A 23,602-nucleotide genomic window follows, 5' to 3' on the forward strand; every position below is an offset into this window, starting at 1 on the left:
TCTAAACGCTGATCGTTATAAAAAAGAAATTGTTGCTTCAAAATCGTTAAACGATTGACTGGGCGAATTATCGCTTTGTGTAAACGGACCATAAGATAGCAACGATCTGTTGCGGTCAGCAGACCGCTGCTATTTTTTATGGGCTGCCAGGACGATCACCCGGGCAGCCCTCTCGCCTCCTCTGGCTCTTACCCACTTCCTGCCGACGTGTGTAATAGCAGTGGCAGTGAGTGGAGGACGCCGACAGCGCTCGTTTAGGGTATACACACACTGAGTAATTTTGACGGAAAGTCCGTCGCGGAATTCTCAGCTCGTCTCCGCCCGAGTCATAGACTTCATTCTATGCACGGACGGATTCCGCCCTCCGTCCAAAGAATCTGCCCGTGCATAGAATGGAGTCTATGACTTGGGTGGAGACGCGCGCGCCCGCCGCATATCGCGAGCGGGCGCTAGCTGAGAATTCCGTGACAGAGTTTCCGTAGAAATTTCTCAGTGTGCACATACCCTTACTCCTCTGCATCACCCTGTGTAATAGCTGCTTTAGGCAGGGACCAAAAGATTTGGCATCAGTGGAGGAGCAGGACAGGTGAGTATGGGACTTTATTTTCTGTGCACAAAAAGGTGTATAACAAAAAAAATAAATATATTTTTCTCTGGAGAGCTCCTTTAAACTAACTGCAAGTGTATCAACAAGGTTTACTGCTCCGTACATGATAACTTTATATATAATTAGTGTATGCTGCGTATAAAGCTTCATAAAGATTACATCCAGTCACTGGCAATAAACAAACAAACAAACAAACACAAAAAACCTTCAAACTCTCAGGCAGCAGAAGGCGCATGCGCGAAGCCTTGTGCGCAGGCGCGCGCTCTTGGCAGTGCACGCGCGGCGTAGGTGGCCAGCAGCGCGCGCGCGCGCCCCCGCCTTCGTTCCTTCCGTGTATTCCAGAACACGCCTGGCCGTGACGTAGAGAACGTTGTGCTGCCGGAGGTGACGTGTGCGGTGCGCTGTATTACCGCTCTCACAGTCTTCCTGGCAGTGAAGCGCTTGTTGACGTTATGTCCGGCCTCTAGGGGAGGGGGGATAGAGCCGTCTAACTCCTCCTCATTAGTGAGGGAAGCTGGAGGACCAGGCGCTGCCGGCGGCCACTGCTCCATCACCGACAGGGCACTACAGAACAGGGGCTGACGTGGAAGTTGAGCTGGCCTGTAGCCAATCACTTGGGCGCATTAGCGGAACACCGACAGCCCCTGACGACCAATCACAGGCGAGCTTTCCTCACTCCGCTCAGGTGGTGGTGGGGGATGCCAGCCAATCAGCGCTCGCCTCTCACCGTGACTCGCCTCTCCAGCGCCCCTGCTTCTTCTTCGGAGTAGAGGACAGGTAAAGCGAGCCACCAATAGGGAGAGAGAGTGCGGGAGCGAGGAGCCGGGGGCGTGCGGACAGGACAGCCAATCAGGAGCCAGCGCTACACACACACTGACCAGCTGTGACAGAGATGAGGACCAAGAGGTGACTCAGCCATCTCCAAGGCAACGGCCAGTCAGCTGCCAGACCTGCTGCTCGCCACACCCTCTCTGCAGCCAACTACTGCTCCCTGCACCTCACAACTACAGGTGGAGGTGACCACTCTCCAGCCAATCAAAGGAGAGAACACTAACCAGGATTCACTCTGCAGCCAATCAGCAAGTAGTTGCCCCCCCAGTGCCTGTCTGTGGGAGTAGGAGTGCCATTCCAAGACTTGGGGTGCAGAGATCTCTTACATGGGGCAGTAGTGCCCGGCTGTTATCCGCAGAGCAAGAAACCAGCAACAAGTGCAGTGGATTCGGGATCTGACGTCCCTTTTTTTTTACGCCAACCCACATTGGGATCCTCAAATTCAGGACAGCCAGACACTGACCTCCATGAATGGAAATCGGAACCGCAGGTAAAACAAAAAAAAGGGCGTCAGGGTTCGTTAAAACTCCTCGGGAGCCGTGTTAGAGTTCGAGACGGGTATGGCCGACCTCCGGCTGAGAAGCGCTCTGTCGGTCATTGAGTGTGTCACACTGGTCCTCCTAAAGGGCACACCTACCCTACCATGGTTACCGCCGCACTTGTAAGTATTGGCGTTTACCTAATGGTTGTGATTAGAGATGAGCGAACCGGGTTCGAGTCGATCCGAACCCGAACGATCGGCATTTGATTAGCTGGGGCTGCAGAACTTGGATAAAGCTCTAAGGTTGTCTGGGAAACATGGATACAGCCAATGACTATATCCATGTTTTCCACATAGCCTTAGGGCTTTATCCAACTTCAGCAGCCCCCGCTAATCAAATGCCGAAAGTTCGGATGGACTCGAGCATGCTCCAGGTTCGCTCATCTCTAGTTGTGATGCTTCGTGAACCGACCAATCAGAATTCAATTGTTTTCTAAACTTTGCTGGAAATTGAAACGTGGCTTCTGATTGGATGCTGCGGGCAATAAAGTGGTCGCGCACAAGTCGCTGAGTACTTTGGATTCAGCATTAGGTGAGGTCTAGGTAGGGGAACGGCTTTGTGACCTTTAATGTAAGGAAAGGATTGGGACATGGGGAGTGTCTATCATGTGTTATAGTCAGGAGTTAACCAGTTTTCAGCTGTCATTTGTCAAGTATGGCTGCACAGAGCCTTTCTGTTCACATCCTATTACTGCAGCTCTACCTAGCTTAGTTGCTCGTGTCCTCCGGGTGGTATAACCCCGTCTATTCATACAGAACTAGGGTTGTACCTTGAAGAATGTATCCAAGGGAAGTCATCAGCTACAAGGGTGGTGTAAATTTTCCATATGTGTGGCATAGGCTGTCCCAGTATGCCCTGTGCAGGTGAACAGTAGCAGGGAATGGAGGTCATCCTACACTTATTCCTCCCCCCTGTTGGGTCCATCAGCAAGAGATATTGCTGTGAAGTTTCCGTTATAAAGAGGGATCCTGCTATGAGGATGATGGGGAATTTAAAAGGATACATTTGTTGTAATAAAGTTTTATATTATAAACTCATAGTTGACTTTAGGAGCCGTTCCAGGAACCAGGGAGTTAAACACTGTCACACTGCATTCATCATGGACCATTACTTAGCTAAAGTCACTGTACAGTCCTGACCCATATACTGGTTTTCACTGAATATTTTTGTTTTGGAGTTTGTTAAATAGTATCCTATAGGTGCGTTTCTGACGGGGTATTTTTTTTAAAACTAATTTGAGACACATAATGTCACTTTTAGTACCTTACTATATGGGGCAGCCATGGTGCCTCAGCTGTTCTTTAAAGTGTCACTGTCGTGTTTGTTTGGTTTTTTTGCAGAATTCATTAGTACAGGTGATTGCAAGAAACTTTGTTATTGGATTTATTAGGCAAATATGCCATTATCTGCATTCAAAAAGCCTTTCCCCAGCCCCCCCCCCCCCCTCCTCCTCTCTCTCATTCACTGCTCATTATCAGAAAATCTCAACTCTTTTTAATCAGTCGAGCACTGTGTAACCTATGGAGAGGGGAGGGGGAGGAGGGAGATTAGTCGCCAGCAGAGAACAAAGGATTACACAGTGGAAGATGTATGAAAGCCAGTATTCAGAGGTCAGAGAGGTCAGTGCTGACTTCAGAGGAAATAGCCCGGTGATTTAGCTGTAAATTAACTCTTTGTTGTCCTGTTTTGGTGCCTCATCTCCCTCCACCCCTCCCCTCTCCATAGAAAACCATGAAGACAGGGGGGAGAGCTTCAAACTGCTTTCTCACGATAAAAATGCATTTTACGGCTAATCAACCCAATTACAAAGTTTCTTAAAATCGCCAGTACTAATGATTTCTGCAGAAAAAATTTAAACAGTGACACTGTAAGTCTGTTAAAAAAATTTTTTTTTTTCAAATCATCTGATCCCAATAAGTTATATAGATTTGTAATTTACTTTTATTTTAAAAAATCCAGTCTTCCAGTACTATGAAATTAACTTGGCATGGGTCACAAAGCGTTTCTAGTAACTTCTCCTATACAAGGTCTGCTCCAGACTATTGTACCTCTGTTCATGGATTTTGCTATAAAGAATCTCTCTGAATTCTGTTAAAGGGGAACTACATCAAAAAAAGTATTTTTGTCAAATCAACTGGTCCTAATAAGTTATTTAGATTTGTAAGTCTTCCAGTACGTATCAGCTGCTGTATGTCCTGCAGAAAATGGTGTATTCTTTCCAGTCTGACATTGTGCTCTCTGCTGTCACCTCTGTCTGTGACAGGAACTGTAGCAAATCCCCATATAAAGCTTGTTCTGGACAATTCCTGTCATGCAGAGAGCACAGTGTCAGACTGGAAGAAATACAACACTTCCTGCAGGACATACAGCAACTTATAGTGACTGTACCAGCAGGCCCAGGCTGAAGCACTGGAGGCGGCCGACCCACCCCCAGTGGGAAGAAACCCCAGCCCCTCCATGACATGACTCCATTAGAATCAATGGAACCCTATTATAGAGGGGCTAGGGTTTCCTCCCACTAAGGGTGGGTCGGCCCGCCTCCAGTGCTTCAGTCTGGGCCTGGTGGTACAGTCACTTTATAAGTAGTGGAAGACTACAGATTTATATAACTAATTAGGACCAGTTGATTTGACAAAAATATTTTTTTTGCCGTGGTTCCCCTTTAACAGAATTCAGAGAGAGAGAGAGAGAGAGCAGACCTTGTGTAGAAGAAGTTACTAGAAACGCTTTGTGACCCATGCCAAGTTAATTTTATAGGAAAGGGGAGGCTGAGCGTTGAACATCAGCTATTGTGAATAGTGGTATATATTGTGTTATCTATACGCTGGTTTCACAGTTCACTGTAATGCTGTCTGTGATGATGAGGCAAGTCATCCGTTCAGAACAGGAGGCGTCAGCTAGTGGCCAGAATGAGAACTGCCACATTTATTATTATTGTATAATGTAGATAGTGAAGTAAATTAAATCACCAGAAGTTTAAAAAAAAAAAAAAAAAAAAGTTTAAAGAGGCACTGTTACAATTTGTTTTTAAAGAAGTCAACAAGCAGTTTTGCATTATACACTTTAGGGTACAAACCCACACACCGTATACACAGCAGATACGCAACAAATACGCAGCAAATACGCAGCAGATTTGTTGGTACAGATTTGATGCTGTGTTCAGTTATTTAGATCTAATCTGCTGCGTATTTGCTGCTTATCGCAGCAGTAAATACGCTGCTTATACGGTGTGTGGGTTTATACCCTTATTTATTTTTTTGTTTAAATCAGCGTTGTACATATGGCCACTAGGTGTCTCCCTTCATTTCAAACTGTGGTCCGTGATCGGCGCTCGTTTACAGTTATTATCGGGTCTCCATCGGCCCGTGTAATAGGACCCTTAAGGCCCTATTCCGCGGAACGATTATCGTTCATAAACTCGCTCCGACGACCGCTCGTTATCGATAATTGCTTCGTGGAATTGGTGTAAACGAGCGAACGACAAAGGCGAAATCATTATACTGTCGTTCAAAATAGTTTTTCAGCACGTCGAAAAAAAGTCGTTGGTCTTTGAAAGATAATTCGCTAATCGGTTTGTAAAATTTGAAATCTTTCAGTCGTTCGTAAAAAGGTTTAAAAAAAGTAGGTGTGTCGTATGGTCATGATCACCCCGGCGAACGTTTTAAACGACCATGTAACGACCGCAAAATAATCGTTACACTACATATATCGTTCACGTTATGTGTTATCGTTCGCTAAAAAAAAATCGTCTAGTGATCGTTAACGAGCGGTCGTTGGAGCGAGTTTATGAACGATAATCGTTCCGTGGAATAGGGCCTTTAGTCTGAAGTTGAGAGTCTTTGGAAATCTCTTCTTCATTTGTCTCATATGATAATGTTAGAGAATGGCTGTTTATGCTCATATTGTTATGCCAGTTTACATAATCCTTTCAGGACAGCCAAGTGACATCTCATCCATTCAGATAACATACTATTATTATTATTATTATTTTTTTTTTTTTACTGTGAGCTATTTTGTGTAAAAAAAAAAAAAAAAAAAAAAGTTCCGTCTAGCGTCTTGCACACAAATTTCACCAGCCAACTTTACAGAAATGGGATATGATTCACTGATGAATGGCTGAAAAATGAGTCATGTGGCTTAGTCATCGGAGGACCAAGATGGGTGACTGAACTGGTAATGGGGTTTTTTGTTAACCGTTGGTGATGTGGTATAAGGCTGACGTCTTCCGTGATGCAGGTTTGATCCACATTACTCAAAGGGTTTCTCATGATTCTGATTTAGGATATATAAGTTTTAGGCTCTGTAAGATTTTTCTTTTCTATTCTTGCAGTTTTGAAGGGATTATCCAGCTTTCAAAAAGTTAATACATCTGGAAACATATGTTACGCTTGTGTATGCTCTTTCTGTGCTGGATACAAAATTGTGAATGGGAAAAATTGTACAACATATACGCTATCTGTATGTTTGTTGTTACTATTAAAGAACGCCAATAAAACATGTTTTTTAAAAAGTTTTTATATATTGCGGCACTCTTGGTAAACATAATAAACATGTTATGCTTACCTCGTCTCTCTCTCCCTGTGTCCTGACGTGGCCTCTCCGGTGTCCGCCGCTTACTGCAGCTCCACTACTTCCAAGATGAACTCGTTCTAGGCATGAAAGCCTGCTCAGCCTATCACTGGCCATGTGGCTGTCCTATCTCAGCCAATGATCGACTGAGCGGGCTGTCACTCCTGAGAAAAGTTTGTCTTGGAGGAAGCAGAGCCGCAGTTGGGGACACTGGAGAGGCCACATCGGGACACTGGGGCAGCGTGGAGAGGTAAGTATATGTGTGTGTGTGTATATATATATATATATATATATATATATATATATATATATATATATATATATGTATGTATATATTACTACCGTTCAAAAGTTTGGGGTCACATTGAAATGTCCTTTTTTTTGAAGGAAAAGCACTGTACTTTTCAATGAAGATAACTTTAAACTAATCCTAACTTTAAACAAATACACTCTATACATTGCTAATGTGGTAAATGACTATTCTAGCTGCAAATGTCTGGTTTTTGGTGCAATATCTACATAGGTGTATAGAAGCCCATTTCCAGAAACTATCACTCCAGTGTTCTAATGGTACAATGTGTTTGCTCATTGGCTCAGAAGGCTAATTGATGATTAGAAAACCCTTGTGCAATCATGTTCACACATCTGAAAACAGTCTAGCTCGTTACAGAAGCTACAAAACTGACCTTCCTTTGAGCAGATTGTGTTTCTGGAGCATCACATTTGTGGGGTCAATTAAACGCTCAAAATGGCCAGAAAAAGAGAACTTTCATTTGAAACTCGACAGTCTATTCTTGTTCTTAGAAATGAAGGCTATTCCATGCGAGAAATTGCTAAGAAATTTAAGATTTCCTACAACGGTGTGTACTACTCCCTTCAGAGGACAGCACAAACAGGCTCTAACCAGAGTAGAAAAAGAAGTGGGAGGCCACGTTGCACAACTAAGCAAGAAGATAAGCACATTAGAGTCTCTAGTTTGAGAAACAGACGCCTCACAGGTCCCCAACTGGCATCTTCATTAAATAGTACCCACAAAACACCAGTGTCACCATCTACAGGGAAGAGGCGGCTGCGGGATTTTGGGCTTCAGTGCAGAGTGGCAAAGAAAAAGCCATATCTGAGACTGGCCAATAAAAGAAAAAGATTAAGATGGACAAAAGAACACAGACATTGGACAGAGGAAGACTGGAAAAAAGTGTTGTGGACGGATGAATCCAAGTTTGAGGTGTTTGGATCACAAAGAAGGTTTGTGAGACGCAGAACAAATGAAAAGATGCTGGAAGAATGCCTGACGCCATCTGTTAAGCATGGTGGAGGTAATGTGATGGTCTGGGGTTGGTGCTGGTAAGGTGGGAGATTTGTACAGGGTAAAAGGGATTGTGAATAAGGAAGGCTATCACTCTGCGCCGCCATGCCATACCCAGTGGATTGGAGCCAATTTCATCCTACAACAGGACAATGACCCTAAACACACCTCCAAATTGTGCAAGAACTATTTACAGCAGAAGCAGCAGCTGGTATTCTATCATAGGTAATGGAGTGGCCAGCGCAGTCACCAGGTCTGAACCCCATTGAGCTGTTGTGGGAGCAGCTGGACCGTATGGTACGCCAGAAGTGCCCATCCAACCAATCCAACTTGTGGGAGCTGCTTCTAGAAGCGTGGGGGGCAATTTCTCCAGATTACCTCAACAGATTAACAGCTAGAATGCCAAAGGTGTGCAATGCTGGAATTGCTGCAAAAGGAGGATTCTTTGACGAAAGCAAAGTGTGATGTAAGAACAATGTTATTTCACATACAAATCATTTCTAACCTTGTCAATGTCTTGACTCTATGTTCTATTCATTTCACAACGTATGGTGGTGGAATAAGTGTGACTTTTCATGGAAAACACAAAATTGTTTGGGTGACCCCAAACTTTTGAACGGTAGTGTGTGTGTGTATATATATATAATATAATATTATAATGAACCACTGATAACCCCTTAAAAGGGAACCAGTCATGAGGATTTAGAGCTTTGAGTTACAATAATGATCTTCTGAAGAATGCTGCAGCGTTTCCAACCATATTAAGGCTATGTTCACACTACGTAAAAAACACGGGTTATTTGTGCAAACAACGGCCGTTATTTTGCAAATAACGGACGTTGTTGGCACAAATACGCCCGTTGTTATGAAATATGGCCCTGTTTTTTACGTAGTGTGAACCCAGCCTAAAGGAATATTCTACTCAAATATAACTTTTGATATATTGCTGCCAATGGTGAGACTAACACGTCCCTCTATGCTTGTTATTATGTATTGTCTCCTTCCCCCAATTCTGAGCTGCGGCTTTCTGCTTGTATCATCTGTTTTAGAAGGGAGAGCGGAGGAGGGAGAGACAGAGGCTCACACTCAGATTTTTGTGTTTTCAGCAGCAGCTCAGAACTGGGGGAAGGAGATAGAATAGATAATAACAAGTATAGAATTAATTAGTCAAACCATGAGCAGCAACATATTAAAAGTTATGTTTAAGTGGAATACCCCTTTAACTGCTTGTTTGCCTTTGCCTCAGTCTCCCTGAAAATGTAGTTTTACTCCTCCCCTGTGCAGTATGCAAATCAACGCTAACTAGTCATGTGGGCGGCGTCTCTCCCTCAACTAGTCATGGCTCCCAGGCAGTAACCCCACATTACATTATTCATAGGCAGGATTACAGAAATTACAGGAGCCGTGACTAGTTGAGGGAGACACCACCCAGATGACTAGTTAGCTCTGATTTGCGTACAGTATGGGAAGGAATAAAACTACATTCTCGGGGAGGCCAAGGCAACGGCAAGCGAGCAGTTAATATGGTAGGAAACACTGCAGCACTCTTCAGAACAGCATTATTGTAACTCGGAACCCTAAATCCCTATAATTGCTTCCCTTTAAGAGTTATATATATAGATGGGAGCAGCCTCCATGGAAATTTCTGCGTGGAAATCTGCAGCAGCCAGGGCCAAATAAGAGGTTTACTAGAAATGTGTACGGCGGCAGGCTATAGGAGTTGGCACATGCTCAGTGCTGGCATAGGTCGCAGGCTGTATATGATTGATCCCCATTCTTTACAGTAGGGTCCTCATGGTTCCAGAGATGCTGCCAGTGTAGTGGAGGTGGCTCAGCCCAGCTCCTACAAAGCATTGGTTTCAGTGCATGCGGTTCATTCTGGTTCACTGACTCGCTTCTCTGTACAGAAGGCATTTGAGGCCAGGATCAGGGAAAGTTCAGTGTGCTTTTCAAAGGGATATGGAAGTGTACTGTGTGTGTGTGGGGGGCGGGAGGAGGGGTAGACTGTGCTTCTAGTGCTGGAGAAGTCTATGGAGAACCCCATGGAAACACCAGTTGTGTTATAAATACTTAATGGCAGCAAACGTCACTTAGAGATGTCAAGAGTAAAGTTACGTAACATTGTTTAGGTGTACGGCACTGTGGATTATGTTGGCGCTATATGGGAAACAGGAATTCTATTTGGGTAAATCTTTAGGTAGGACAGCACTTCAACCCAGGTAGTTTAGGAATAAACTAGATCCCACACCAATGGCTTTGTTATAGAGCAATGTGACTGGTTTTTCTGTGTCTCGCAGAGTTTCTATACAGATTTTTTTTGCACTGAGAATCCTCAAGGAATTACAGTACAAGTGAAGGATACATTCACGGGCTGCACACACTGACTTGCGGTGTGGATTATCCGCAGACTGCAGCATATCCGTTTCTGTTGCAGATTGATCGTGGCCGTTTGCTGATTCGAATTGAAAAAGGAAGAAGAAATCCAAAATCAGATCCCAGTGTTGTGATATATGTAGCAGATTCTCAGCAATACCAATGCCCATACCAATTACCAACTTTCCATGACAGCACTTCCTGGTGCCCTGCCAATCTCTTTTTACTGGCATAATGCGATAACGCGTATTGTTGAAATGAGCATTGCATTTGTTCAGACTGCAGCGGCCACATGTGTCGACTTGCTATAACAGGTTCATGGGCGTATATAGATTGATGGGGTCCTGGAAAATCTGTAAATCAGCGTGAAGTTTGAACTGTTTCGGTACCCCAGGAATAATGATGCGTGACACCGAGAGTTTCGGTAAAGGTGTTGGCCACTTTATAGTAAAATTGTTCAGTGTACTCACTGCACTTACTGACAGCAGCCCCCTGTGTACCTCCTAGAGATAAATTCAGACTCCCCTCCTCCAGACTGTGCTCTCCTGCTCTGTGGTGAGTCTGTTCTTAAGATGGTCGACATGGAGGAGCAAGTGACCATGATCACATGCTCCTCCATGTTGGCCCTATAGATTGCTATAGGGCCACTTAATATGGTGGCTTGGTGGTTTCCTTACAAGAGCCACCCCTTGGCTGGGTCCTCCCCGGAGGGATATCTGGCTAGTCCTATGTTTCGAGACTCTTTAATGAGGCTCCACAGGCTCTTTTGCATATTCATGTTTCCCAGGGGGCAATGCACCTAGGATTTCACTGCATTGAGCACTTTCACTAGCAGCCGGCAGTGTTATCTTTTGGCTGGTCTCCCTGAGATCAGTTTCTCTTATGGCTCAACTACACATTGCTCCCACCTAGCCAGAATGCTGCTTCACACTGATGAGGGACAACACCTGGAAACAGCTGTATGTGGATGGATACCTGGCCTTGGTTTTTCCCTTGTCATTACATTGACTTATAGGGCCACTTAATATGGTGGTTTCCTTACAGAAGCCACCCCTTGGCTGGGTCCTTCCCGGAGGGATATTTGGCTAGTCCTGTGTTTCGAGACTCTTCAGTGAGGCTCCACGGGCTCTTCTTTTGCATATTCATGTTGGCCCTATGAGGTACACAGGGAGTTTCTGTCTGTAAGGGCTGTAAGCACACTTACTAATACTGTACACTGACCTTTTTTACTATAAAGTGGCCCACCCCTTCAATCCTTTCCATTGCACGCTTGAACATTAAACATTTGTATGAGGCCGAAGGCTAAAATTGTAAAAAAAAAATTTATGTAAGCGTGAATCAAAAGGAAGAAAAAGTATAACGTGAAGACTGAAAATTCCCCATTCACTTAAGTATTTTAAATTAAAATCCCCTTCACAGGCTTACATCCAGGGCTCTGTTACACAGGGCTACGACTGGCCAAACAGGTTAATAGCAACCAGCCGACTCGAGAGCCAGTGTTTGCTGATCAGCTGATCGGGTCGTTTTTAATGTGTCAAAAAAATCAACGACAGCAGATGTCCCCGTGTAATAGGGGATGTGTGACTGATGGCCTCAAAGGGATGAACAATCCAGCCATCGTTTGTACTGCCCTTCCCACCAGCCTTGTAATGGGCTCTGGAAACTAGTGCCAATTTACTACATTGACATTTTTCCTATACAGCATCAAGATGTGTAATAGAATCCTTATGGTGCGTTTACATGGAACGATTATCGTTTGAATTTTTTGCGATAACGATCGCAATTGAACGATAATCGACTGCGAACGATCAAGCGACAAGCGTGAAATCGTTCACTGTGACTTTTCAACATATTATCAAATCGTCGTTGGTTGTTCGCTAAAAATTTGCAGATCGCTTCATGTAAACAGTCTTTCAAAGATTCACCCTATGTGTGAGACAGGCTTAAGCGATCTTAAAAATGATCGCAATAACGATTTTTCTAATGATTTATTCATCTAAACACTGATCATTATAAAAACCAAATTGTTGCTTCAAAATCGTTAAACGATTGTTTGGGCGAATTATCGCTTCGTGTAAACGGACCATTAGATCTGTGATCTTCTGCTTGTGAGCTGGGAAGTTTGGATTTTTTTTATATTTGTAAATGAGCAGGAAATGCCCACTGGGCAAGGCCGATCTCTTGAAGTGCCCAGCACGTCCATACCCATCGCTGCTTCCCTCCTCCTTGTGCATTTGATAACCTGCCTGTGTGCTATAGGGGATGGAAATGCCGGGCACCTTCTACTCATAAAGATGTAAAAAAAAAACAAACAAAAAAAAAAACACAAATTTCCCTGCTCACAAACAAAAGTTCATAGATCTAAATGTATACCTGTGAATTATCTCTCTGCCGGAGATTAGTTATATTGGGTGAAACCACCTGACAAATCCCCTTTTAAGGGAAAAAAAAGGATACTATTTAATTAACTCCAAAACAGAAATATTATTTAGTGGACACTCACCAAGATGAGCAGGACTATCCAGTGACTTAAGCTATGTGATGGGCAAAAGACGATTGATTTTCTTCCTCTGGAGTACACCTTTAACTTGACAACTGCGAGTATGAGTTCAGCCTAAGAGCCCTTTTCCATTAAAAAATTTGTTCAAAAAATCGTTAGATCGTTCATAATTGAACGATAATCGTTTCATTTAATAGCAGACAACAACACCAAATCGACGGTCGCTTGATAGAATTTGGACCTTTTTTTTTTTATCATTGACCGTTTGTAAATCGTTCTCACATCCTTTGGTGTAATAAGACGTCATTTGGTCGTTTGCAGTAGCAAAAAAAAAAAAAAACTTTTTGAGAAGTTGTTTTTTTTATAATTAAGTCACCTGAAAAAACGGATTCAAATGGATGCACACACATATATAATTTTTTTTCATCCGTTTTTTTCCCCCCCATTAAATGAACAGCATGAGTCCAGCTTTAGGGTATATTCACATGTTAAAAATTTGTCGCGGACATTTCTGTGAATGGGCTTGTAAGTGCAGCACGTGCATGAATTTCCCAAAAGTGTGTCAGCGGCTTAAGTTTCTGAACAGTATCTGCCTTGTGTTGGGTTTTATACTACATTTAAACACATCTTTTTTTGCTAATAATCCTTATGCTGCATTTACACGGAGTGATAATTCGCCCCATATTAAAAGATTAAGGATTTCGATGTAACAATGTGTTTTTTATAACGATCAGCATTTAGACTGGACGTTTTAAGATTGATTAAGCCCATCTCCCACATAGGGTAAATCGATAAAAGACTGCTTACACGAAGCGATTTGCCAATTTGTAGCGAATGACGATTTGAGAACATGTTGAAAGATCAAAATGAACGATTTCTCGCTCGTCGCTTGATTGTTCGCTGTGTTTACATGAGCCGATTATCGCTGAAATGCGATCGTTATCGCGAAAATTCGAACGATAATCGTTCCGTATTAACACCGCATTAGACACACACAAACACCTTCACCAATTAGCCATAAAGTCAAAACCAGAAACCAAAAGTCGCAATTTTTTAAGCAAACAAATCATTGCATAATAGTTTGCAACTTTTTGACATAAACACATGACTGCAGCTCAGACAAACTCCCCTCTTTGTATTGCAGAGCACGAGCTACAGTACTCTGCCTTATAGAAGTGGGCGGAAAAACAATGAATAAAATAGGTTGTAGGCTCAGGTCTAAACAGAGGAAATTCCAGTCTGCTAAAAATGCACCAAGACCCCCACAGATGAGCTCATTTTTCAACAATGTGTCCTAACACTGGATCTTTAAATAGGTGCGTGAAAACCAGGGGCCCCACGTCAGGGAATTCCTTACTCTGAGGGGACAGTACCATGTAGCTTTAACTAAAAACATGAATACAAGATTTTGTTTTTCTACCAATCTATGGTGGTTTTAAGGAATGGACAGCTTCTCATATGGAAGTCTCCTGAAGTCTGAAAAAGTAGAATATGAAGTATTAAACTATTGACTTGTATCTATTTGTATCTAAGTGTCTTCATCTTCACCTTTTGTTAAAAATCAAATAAAGTAATTGAATCAGGACATTGTGAAAATGTTAACAATTTTTTTTTTCTCATGCGTTTGCGTAGGTGTTTTTTGTTTGCTAAAGTTTTTTTTCTTTTTTTCTCTGCCATCACATGACCTAGTTGCTGGACCACAAAAGGGGACAAAAACGTCAGAAAAAAAACCCGTACGCACAGCAATGGCGCTTTTGAGACAACAAGAACAATCCCATTGAAATCTATGGGAGGAAAAATGCCACACCCTTAGCATGCTGTGTTTTGGAAAAACTGCCACAGAGCCTCAAAAAGGAGAGAAAAACGCCACCAGACCATAAACTTCCATTGACCTCCAGATAACATCTGGCTGCTGGCGTTCTTGCGGGAAAAAAAGTGCCTTGGCGTTTTTCCAAGACTTTAAGGCCTCATTCACAAGTTCAGTAATTTTTCTGGACTGCAAAACCTCCCGCTATTTTTACTCCGTGGTCCGTGTAAATTCATCTGTATTTGCATCCATTACCGTTTCCATATCTGTTTCGGTAAAATTTGAATAGTACTAGTTTGCATATATTTGATCCATGTTTTTAATGGACATCCGTAACAACACGGATCCCATAGACTTTTATTTGTAATCCGTACAGCAATCACAATCCGCACTAGAGCATGTCCTTTTTTTTTTACGGAATGGATTACGGATCAAAATTAACACTGACTGTGAATAGCCCAATAGAAATCAATGTGCTCTAAGTTGAGCTGTTGAATTGGGAAAAACGGACAACTTTACTGGACGTGTGAATAAGGCCTAAGTAAGTGTGAAGCCAGGCTTAGTCTAAGTTTAGCTAAGTTGAGTTGGGAAAAATGGACAACTTTACTGAACGTGTGAATAAGGCCTAAGTGGGTGTGAAACCAGGCTTAGTCTGCTGGGTAGTTTCAGCAGGAAATAGGCTGTATCCCTGTTTTCCAGGCGAAATTCGGGCTGTCTCCACCTTCCCCACAGAATGGAAAGGCATCAGAAGTCAAATGCCGATGGTTCGGGTTCGTACGAACCCGAACTTCCGCCCTGTTCGATCATCTCTAGTCAACAATTAGAGGAAAAGAGCAGCATAACAGGAGAAGGAGGCAAGTTATTTGAGTCCTACAAGTGTAACAATGTTGGTTGAGATGGGATATCCCATTACGTTGCCTACACTAATCAGTGCAATGCTAAAAAGACCAAACTGTGAGTACTTCTGGTAGTACTAGGGGTTGAAAGTGGTCAGCTATCTTATGAGCCTTCATTATAGCAGAATTATCAGAATTTTCATAGTTTTTTTTTTTTTTTTTAGCTTTGCTGTGTTTTATTTGCACCTTGAAATATAATAGAGAGTATTTCTACTGTCATAATGACATGATGCCAGGAGGTCCCTGATTCCGGTCTGGTTCATGGACCGTAATCACGGAACGTGTATATTCCCCTTTAGGACGGGTCCCTCCATTCTTTCTCTAGTGGTCATTCAATGTTGTCAGGATTATCAGAATCTTCACATGCCCATTGGTTATCGCATGCTTTTTTTTGCAACAAGCGTTTATTAGTTTAAGGCAGTGTTCCCCAACTCCAGTCCTCCAAAAGGTGATGTTTTGAGGATTTTCTTAGAAATTCACAAGCTTTATAATTTTAGTCTGTATAACAGATATCACCACCTGTTTTTTGTATGAGATATTCTCAAATCATGACTAGAGACTAGAGAATCGCCTGTCTAAACAAAGCAAAGCACTTCGTTGATCGGCAACTCTGTTCTGCTCCCTGCCGCTCCTCCCCGGGTGTTGGAAAAAGTTGGATCCAGTCCTGGGAAACTGGGAGAATTTTCCCACGTCTGGATCCAGCTTTTACGGCACCCAGGGAGGAGAGGCAGGGAGCGGAATAGAGTTGAAAAGCAGCCGGCTAAGATGGTTTTAAGAAAGCAATTGTAATGGGGTAATTATATGGGAACGGTGTGTTTTCAGTGGCTTGATCTTCTTTGTCTCGGAAACTGCTGATCACCAGGTCAACGGAATAAATGTATTTATTTAGTAAACCTGATGACTGTAGCCACGGGCAAAGAATCCGCATTACTGTAGTTTTAGTTCAGTTGTTGACGTTGCAATAAAATGTTCACATATTTAGGTCGTTTTTTGGTTGCGTTTTCACATTTTCATTCGAAATGCATTCCAAGTGTGTCGGAAACCACACTCCCAGTTTTAGGCTTTGTTTCCACTCTGGTTTTTTTTTTTTCCAGCAGTTTGACGGCTGTCATTTTCACGGCAAATAACAGTCGTTTCATAATAATGGTTGTGAAAATGACATCCATCAAGGAAAAGAAAAACAGCCTACACTTCAGTTGTACAATGTTGCTAATAATCCTGGCAAATGATAATTCTGAATGCAAATGTGGTTGTGCAAATGCTGTCATTTAACGACAAATAAGGGCCGCCATTTTGATGGTGTGTGAACATAGCCATAGGGCCCTATTACACGGAGCAATAATTGGCCGATTATCGCTCTGTGTAATAGAGACAATGATCAGCCGATGACAACGTTCGTCTGTGGATCATGTCAAATGGTCTGATATCAAAATCATCAGCCGTCGGCTAACGATTGAATAAACTGTTAGTACATTACCTCTCCATTCTCCCTGTCTTCTCCTGCGCTCTGCTTGCTTTGCAGCACCTCCGCTTCAAAGCGGGTCTCTGAGCTGACAGGGCGCTCAGCCAATCACTGTCCACGGTGGTCCTGGCCAGTGATTGGCTGAGCGCTCTGAAGCTGCAGCCACCCCTCCAGGAAACAAGCAGAGGGCATGAGCGGTCCGGGAGAAGTACTGTATTAACAGTTTAGGGAAAGGGCTGCACGGACATTGCTAACTATGACCATGCAACCTTTACTTAACGATTATCAAGCAGTGTAATAAGCTCAGTAAACAAGCACCAAACTAGTGGATTGGCACTCGTTTAAGTTATTGATCTGGCTGCCATCGGCCCGTTTAATAGGACCCTTAGGCTGCATATACATATTGCATTCTTTATGCCCTTTAATGTATTCTTGCAGCATTTTTTTTTGCCAAAAATTGCGGCAAAATCACAGACTTAGGCTGCATTTGCCTAACCAAAAAGCGTCAAACCCTGTTGATCTTGGTTTGTTGCTCTTAGTGCAATTAAATGATGTTGCTCTGCAGGCCAAGTGAAAATTGATAACAAATTTCCTGTGACAGTCAGGTCCTGGTCACTGCAACTTTTGCAACCTGATTTACTGTATTAGGTGAGTCACAGCAATATTTGTTCAGGTCACCCCTGTCGCAACCCAAATTTCTGTGTAGCCCCAGCCTTGTAGTGTCCTCTTCTCTTTTAGTCAGTGACCCGCCACTCTGGTTAACAAAGGGATAAAGATAAGCGAACCTTTGGACAAACCCAAGCGTGCAGCATTGATTGATTACCAGTGGCTGAAGAAGTTGGATGCAGCCCTAGGGAGTCCTGGGAAACATGGATATAACCTATGGCCTATGACTCTATGCATGCTTTAGGGCTGCATCCAACTTCAGACACTGGTAATAAAATGCTGCATGCTCTGATTCATCCAAAGGTTTGCTCCTCTCTAAAGGGGGAACCTAAGGGCCCTATTACACAGAACGATTATCGTTTGAAAAATCATTCGGATTTGAACTATAATCGTTAAGTCTAATAGCAGACAGTGATTAAATGACCAACGAGATCGTTTGCAAATCGTTTGCATGTAATAAAACGTCATTGGTCGTTCGCAGTAGCGGCGACAGGACGAACGCAATAACGATCATAAGTAATGATCATTGTTTTGTGTAATTGGGTGAGCGATTTCGGGTCGTTTGAGTTTGTTTTTCCTTAAAGGGGTACTCCAGTGGGGGGGGGGCACTTTTTTACTGGGACCTCCCCGATACCAGCGGCGGGTGCCACATCGCGGCGCTCCGGCGCACAGTTACCGGCCGCTTCCGGGTGTCTGACACGGGACCAAGACGTGACGTCTCAGGTCCGCTCAGCCACTTGGTGAAGGAGGCGGGATCTGAGTGGACTTGAAACGGATCCCGGCTCCTTCACTGAGTAGCTGAGCGGACCTGAGATGTCACGGGGAACCGGGCACCAGAGCGCCGCGATGCGGCACCTGCCGCTGGAACCGGGGAGGTGAGTGGACGTCTTTTTCCTCGGCCACCTCCTCCCCGGTCCCAGTAAAAAAAAGTGCCCCCCCCCTGGAGTACCCCTTTAAATGTAACAAAGCTCATCCTGATGGAGACATCTTAATTTTAAAGAGGCCAGAGATCCCCCTTATCTGGATTGCCAAACACAGCCCATATGAAGTAACTTGCATGTGAGTTGGCAATACGTGTCACTCTTACCTTATGCATTCATCTTCTAAATACCACAAGAGCTTTTTCTAATGCCGTTTGAATGCAGATATTCCTTGCCTTATAGTCAGTACATCACTCTTCGCTGTCTAAAGATAATGTATAAGCTAATAAAAAAAGAGATTGTGTGACAGAGAATAAAGAAGTCTTCTTGCAGAAGGTATAATTATCGTGCGCAGCCGGGGCAGCTTTGTTGATGCAACACTGACAGTGGTAACCTGCAGCATTATGTGTACTTCCTATTATTTTCTATGGGAGTGGGCTAAATGAGTCCTAATACGACGCTCACCGGGAAGAACAGCTTGCTGTGATTTACAGTCTATTAAAGCCCCCAGAACAAATATTATTGTGACTGACAACAATAGCAGAAATTATTAAGTGGGGTTTTCATTTCTTGTGAAATGAATGTGTTACTGTCATTTGCAGCAGGTGGCATCCCCCTTTAAAGGTCATTTTTACGTTAGAAGATCTTCGGCAGCTGCAAATGAGTGCCTTTACACGGCACAACTAATCGGGTGGCCGGTCTATCCCTGTATCGTTCGCACTGCTGTTAAAATGCATTGCTGTTTGCCACAAATCTCTTGATTACATAGGGAGATGTGCAGCTGGTAAATAATGATTTTTAGAGGCGATCGGCCAATGAATGGGTCAGTTTTGTTTGGCCGCTGTTCGCTAAATAGCGGCCACACAAAATTGACAGTGCAGAACAGCCGCTGTCACAGTTTGTGTGAACCTGGCCTTATAATGGATTAGATGACCATTCAGCCTCCCTGACTGTAACTTATCTTATTTAGAGACATATAGAGATGAAGATTGTACTGTCCTCCCGGCAGGCAGAGATGATAATGTCTCTGTCTGTCTATGAGATGCTGTGTTGATGCATCATGGGATTGATAGCAGATTCTAGATTTTTTTTTACTTCCAGATCTAGAATCTACAACGTGTCAGTACAGTAGCGCGAACATTTAGGCTATGTTCACACAACGTATGAGAGCGGCCGCAGAGCTCTGATGTGGGCGCATCAGCGCGCGCCCGCATCAGAGCTTACCATAGCCCACAGTGAAGCTTCACTGTGTGAACTGACAGGTCTTTCTGCGGACGAAATTCACTGAATTCCGGCTGCAGAAAACTGACCTGTCAGTTTTTTCCGGCGCCGTGCGGGATCCTGGCCGGAGCGTATACGTTGTGTGTACGCTCCGGCCGGGATCCCATTGCACATAAGGCTTTGTTACGCACCGCAAAACTACGGCCGTAGTTCTGCGGCGAGAACTACGGCCATAGTTTTATGTTGTGTGAACATAGCCTTATTAAACTGTTCTGTGATTGCGGTCCATAGTGCATCGTCCATGCACAGACTGTAATTACGAAACCTGTGAATAGGGTTCTGTAGATGAAAAAAATGAAAACGTTATGGCTCTTGGAAAACATAAAACACAAAAATTTACATTTGTCTAGTCCTGAAGTCTTCATATTTTATTTGACGCAATAAAGACTTTTTTTTTTTAACTTGTTGCCTCAGTCCGTATTTTATAATAAAAAGCTTTCTTTATAATTTTCCGGTATATGCCTCTTTAATCGCTTATTTTTTTCAGTTATATTTTTCTATATATAGCGGCAGATAAAATGCCAGCATTCTAGCATCGTTTTTATTGAACACATACCAATGTCTCACTGTACTCACTTTTGTTTTTATTTTATTATTCATTTTATTGTACTTTCTAAGGCTATGTTCACACTTTTTTTTTTCTTTAAGTAAAGAACGGACGCTGATTGCAATGGCATCAGTGTCCGTTGTTTTCTGCAGGGGCGGCATTGCATTGAAGTTAATGCAATGCCGCCCGCTGTGTTGACATAGCGTTATTCTAACGCCCGTTCTTTAGAATTATTTTACAGTATTTTTTTTACAATTATTTCCGGACGCTGTCCACTGAACAGCGTCTGCAAATAATAGCAGTTCACACAATGTAATGTGCAGTGGCGGCAGCACATTACATTTAAGTGAATGGTTAATTGATTTGCGGGCACACCCGACGGTGCCCACAAATCAATAGTAAAAAAAAGAACGTTCCTGCAGCTGATAGAGGTATCGGACGCAGGAACGGGCTCAGTGCAGACCGGTGGCCAGCTGTTTAACAGCGTCGCTGCTGACGCTGTTAAACGCTGTGTGAACTTAGCCTAGCTAGTAAGAGGACTTTCACTGATCCTCTAATCACTCATATATTACACTGCACTACCATTGTAATGTGGTGTATTATGCCTCTCAGTCCTTGTTGTGAAGAAGGACCAATGCCCATTTCTAATGCCCTTTTTTTTTTTCTTTTTACATTTTTACCTCATGTTTTTATTCATCTATTAATAAAAGAAGAATCTTATTTGGAAGTGCCAGATCCATCCTATGTTTTTTCGTGTACCATTAGCCATTGAGCCATGGCTGTTCACTGCACACATCTGGGCAGGGAGGAGGCTGATGTGAAGTTTACATTAGACCCTGGCAGAGGCTTTGGCAACATGGATACCCAAATATTTCAAATCTGCTGCCAAAGGCAGAGGTGAAAATAAATCACATCAAATATCACTCCTTACCTTCAAAAATACAATTCTAAAGTGTTGGCCACAAGTATCTCACTTTGTGCTGTCCACTGCACATGGGGGGAAATCTGCTTTCAGTAACAGATCAGGGCAGAAAATGGGCTTAGCAGGAGAAATCTGGCCTGTGTACCTGAATGTTGAATATGCAAAACAAGAGTCTGTGGAGCCTCGGTTGCAAGTCTCAAAACACGGGATAGCCAGATATCCCTAGCCTGTTGCCACGGGGTGCCTCCATGATGGGGAGAGTACCACAACACCCTTATGGGTAGCCCCTTAATTCCCACTCTGTTGTGAGTATTGTAACATAAATAGGGAAACAACAGGGTGGCCCCTTTAGTCAACGTATAACTCAAGGTGCGAGTATTGCGATCATGACAAGGGCTTGCCAAGGCAGGCATCCATCCACAGACAGCCGTTTTGGGGTGCTTGTCAGTGTTGAGCAGGACTCTGGCTAGTTAGGGCAATGACAAATCAACCAACAAAACACGGTAATCACTGAACATCAAGGAGATTAGTGAAAAAAATCCAATGAAGTACTCAGTCAAGAGTCTCCACTGATGCCCCCAAAAATTTAAATATGCAAAACAAGAGTCCGTGGAGTCTCTCAAAACACGGGATAGCCAGATATCTCTAGCCTGTTGCCATGCGGTGTCTCCATGATGGGGAGAGCACCACACCACCCTCATAGGTATGTTTTGAGACTAGCAACCAAGGCTCCACAGACTCTTGTTTTGCATATTTAAATTTTTGGGGGCTTCAGTGGAGACTCTTGATTTAGTACGTCATTGGAATTTTTTCACTGATCTCCTTGAGTTCAGTGATTACTTTGTTTTGTTACCTGAATGTTGAGCTAGTCTGCTGCTGAACATGATCCACACTGTTCCTGAGAGGTAAGATATTATCAGGGTTTACACTGCAGCGCTGAAAACAAAGAGCAGTCTTCCTTTAGCTTCTCTCTTGAGCTTCTCAGCAGCAAGAACAGTTCGGTGCTTAGTGTAATCCTGCATTTCCTTGCATTTCTGCTCAGAAAACCCAGTGCATTGTTAACCTCCCACGTGCCACCTGTAGTAATGTACTTTGTAAATCATCCGCCACCACAGTGCCAGTGCACTTTCACCAGTGTAATGTTATAGCATTGGCAAAATAGCCAGTGTATGCATACAACAGCACAGGTAATAAGTAGTATAATCAGGGGGTGGGTGCCCGTCTCACCAAACCTGGCCCAGGGCTGGCAAAAAAAAGTCCAAAAAATGAAGAGGAGACAGCACTTCCAAAGCAAATGGATGATTTAATATCACACTAGTGCGCGACGTTTCGGCATATGTCAGCCTTTTTCAAGCAGCGAAATAGCCACGCTCACCATCCCAGTTGTGCAATATGATTTCTTTTACCCCATCAAATGCAGTAACATCTTGACTGCTCGGTGCCAGCATGTTAATCAGGTTGAACAGTGACAGATGTTGTGCTCCTTGATTCGCTTTTCCAGTCAGAGCTTCCTCTTAGCTCAATGGCCGGCAAATTAGCTGAGCTGCTGAGGCTAGGATATGATGGCCTATGCCATAAAGGAGTGATCCAAGCAGGCACAGAGTACTTAAAGCAGAAGTCCAGCAAAAACTTTTGTGAAAACTTATATGAAAGTATTGTGTTGCCCCCCCCAAAAAAGTTATACAAATCATCAATATACACTTATTATGGGAAATGCTTATAAAGTGTTTTTTCCCTGCACTGATTACTGCATCAAGGCTTCACTTCCTGGATAACATGGTGATGTCACTTCCTGGATAAAAATGGTGATGTCACTTCCTGGGTAACCTGGTGATGTCACTTCCTGGATAACATGGTGATGTCACGACCCGACTCCCAGAGCTGTGCGACTGTGGCTGCTGGAGAGGATGATGGCAGGGGGACACTGAGGGACACAGGGCACTGGAGGGGCACTGAGCATCCCTCTGTCATCATTCTCTCCAGGAGCCACAGCCCGCACAGCTCTCGGAGTCGGGTCGTGACATCACCATGTTATCCAGTAAGTGACATCACCATGTTATTCAGGAAGTAAAGCCTTGATGCAGTAATAAGTTCAGGGAAAAAAGCACTTTATAGGCATTTACCATAATAAGTGTATATTGGTGAATTGTATAACTTTTGGGAGGCAATACAATATTTAATAAAAATTTTCACTGGACTTCTTCTTTAATAGTACAGGTCCATTATAGCAAAAAAATTTCCCACATGAGCTGGAGCGAAATACATGATTTGTATGGGGGGCAAGCAAAGAAAGTAGTACGGAGCCCCAAGGAAAACGTTATACATAGAAGAAAGTGTGCCCAGGACTTTTTAACAATGATAGAGAATATGGGT

The 23,602-nt window shown here is 43.4% G+C and overlaps 1 protein-coding gene across 2 annotated transcripts in view; it reads left to right on the forward strand.

Moving 5' to 3' along the window:
- The first annotated feature begins 997 nt into the window (after window positions 1-997).
- LOC138793232 (protein argonaute-3) overlaps window positions 998-23,602 on the forward strand; it is an 86,273-nt gene continuing 63,668 nt past the window's right edge. Inside the window, exon 1 of one of the 2 annotated variants that reach the window (XM_069971651.1) lies at window positions 998-1,928. In XM_069971651.1, the coding sequence (XP_069827752.1) occupies window positions 1,910-1,928 (19 nt within the window). In that variant the 5' untranslated portion in view covers window positions 998-1,909. The remainder of the gene's footprint in view (window positions 1,929-23,602) is intronic. The other variant, XM_069971652.1, reaches the window with a different exon arrangement.

The sequence above is a fragment of the Dendropsophus ebraccatus genome, chromosome 5 (genome assembly GCF_027789765.1).
Source record: "Dendropsophus ebraccatus isolate aDenEbr1 chromosome 5, aDenEbr1.pat, whole genome shotgun sequence".
NCBI lineage: Eukaryota > Metazoa > Chordata > Amphibia > Anura > Hylidae > Dendropsophus > Dendropsophus ebraccatus.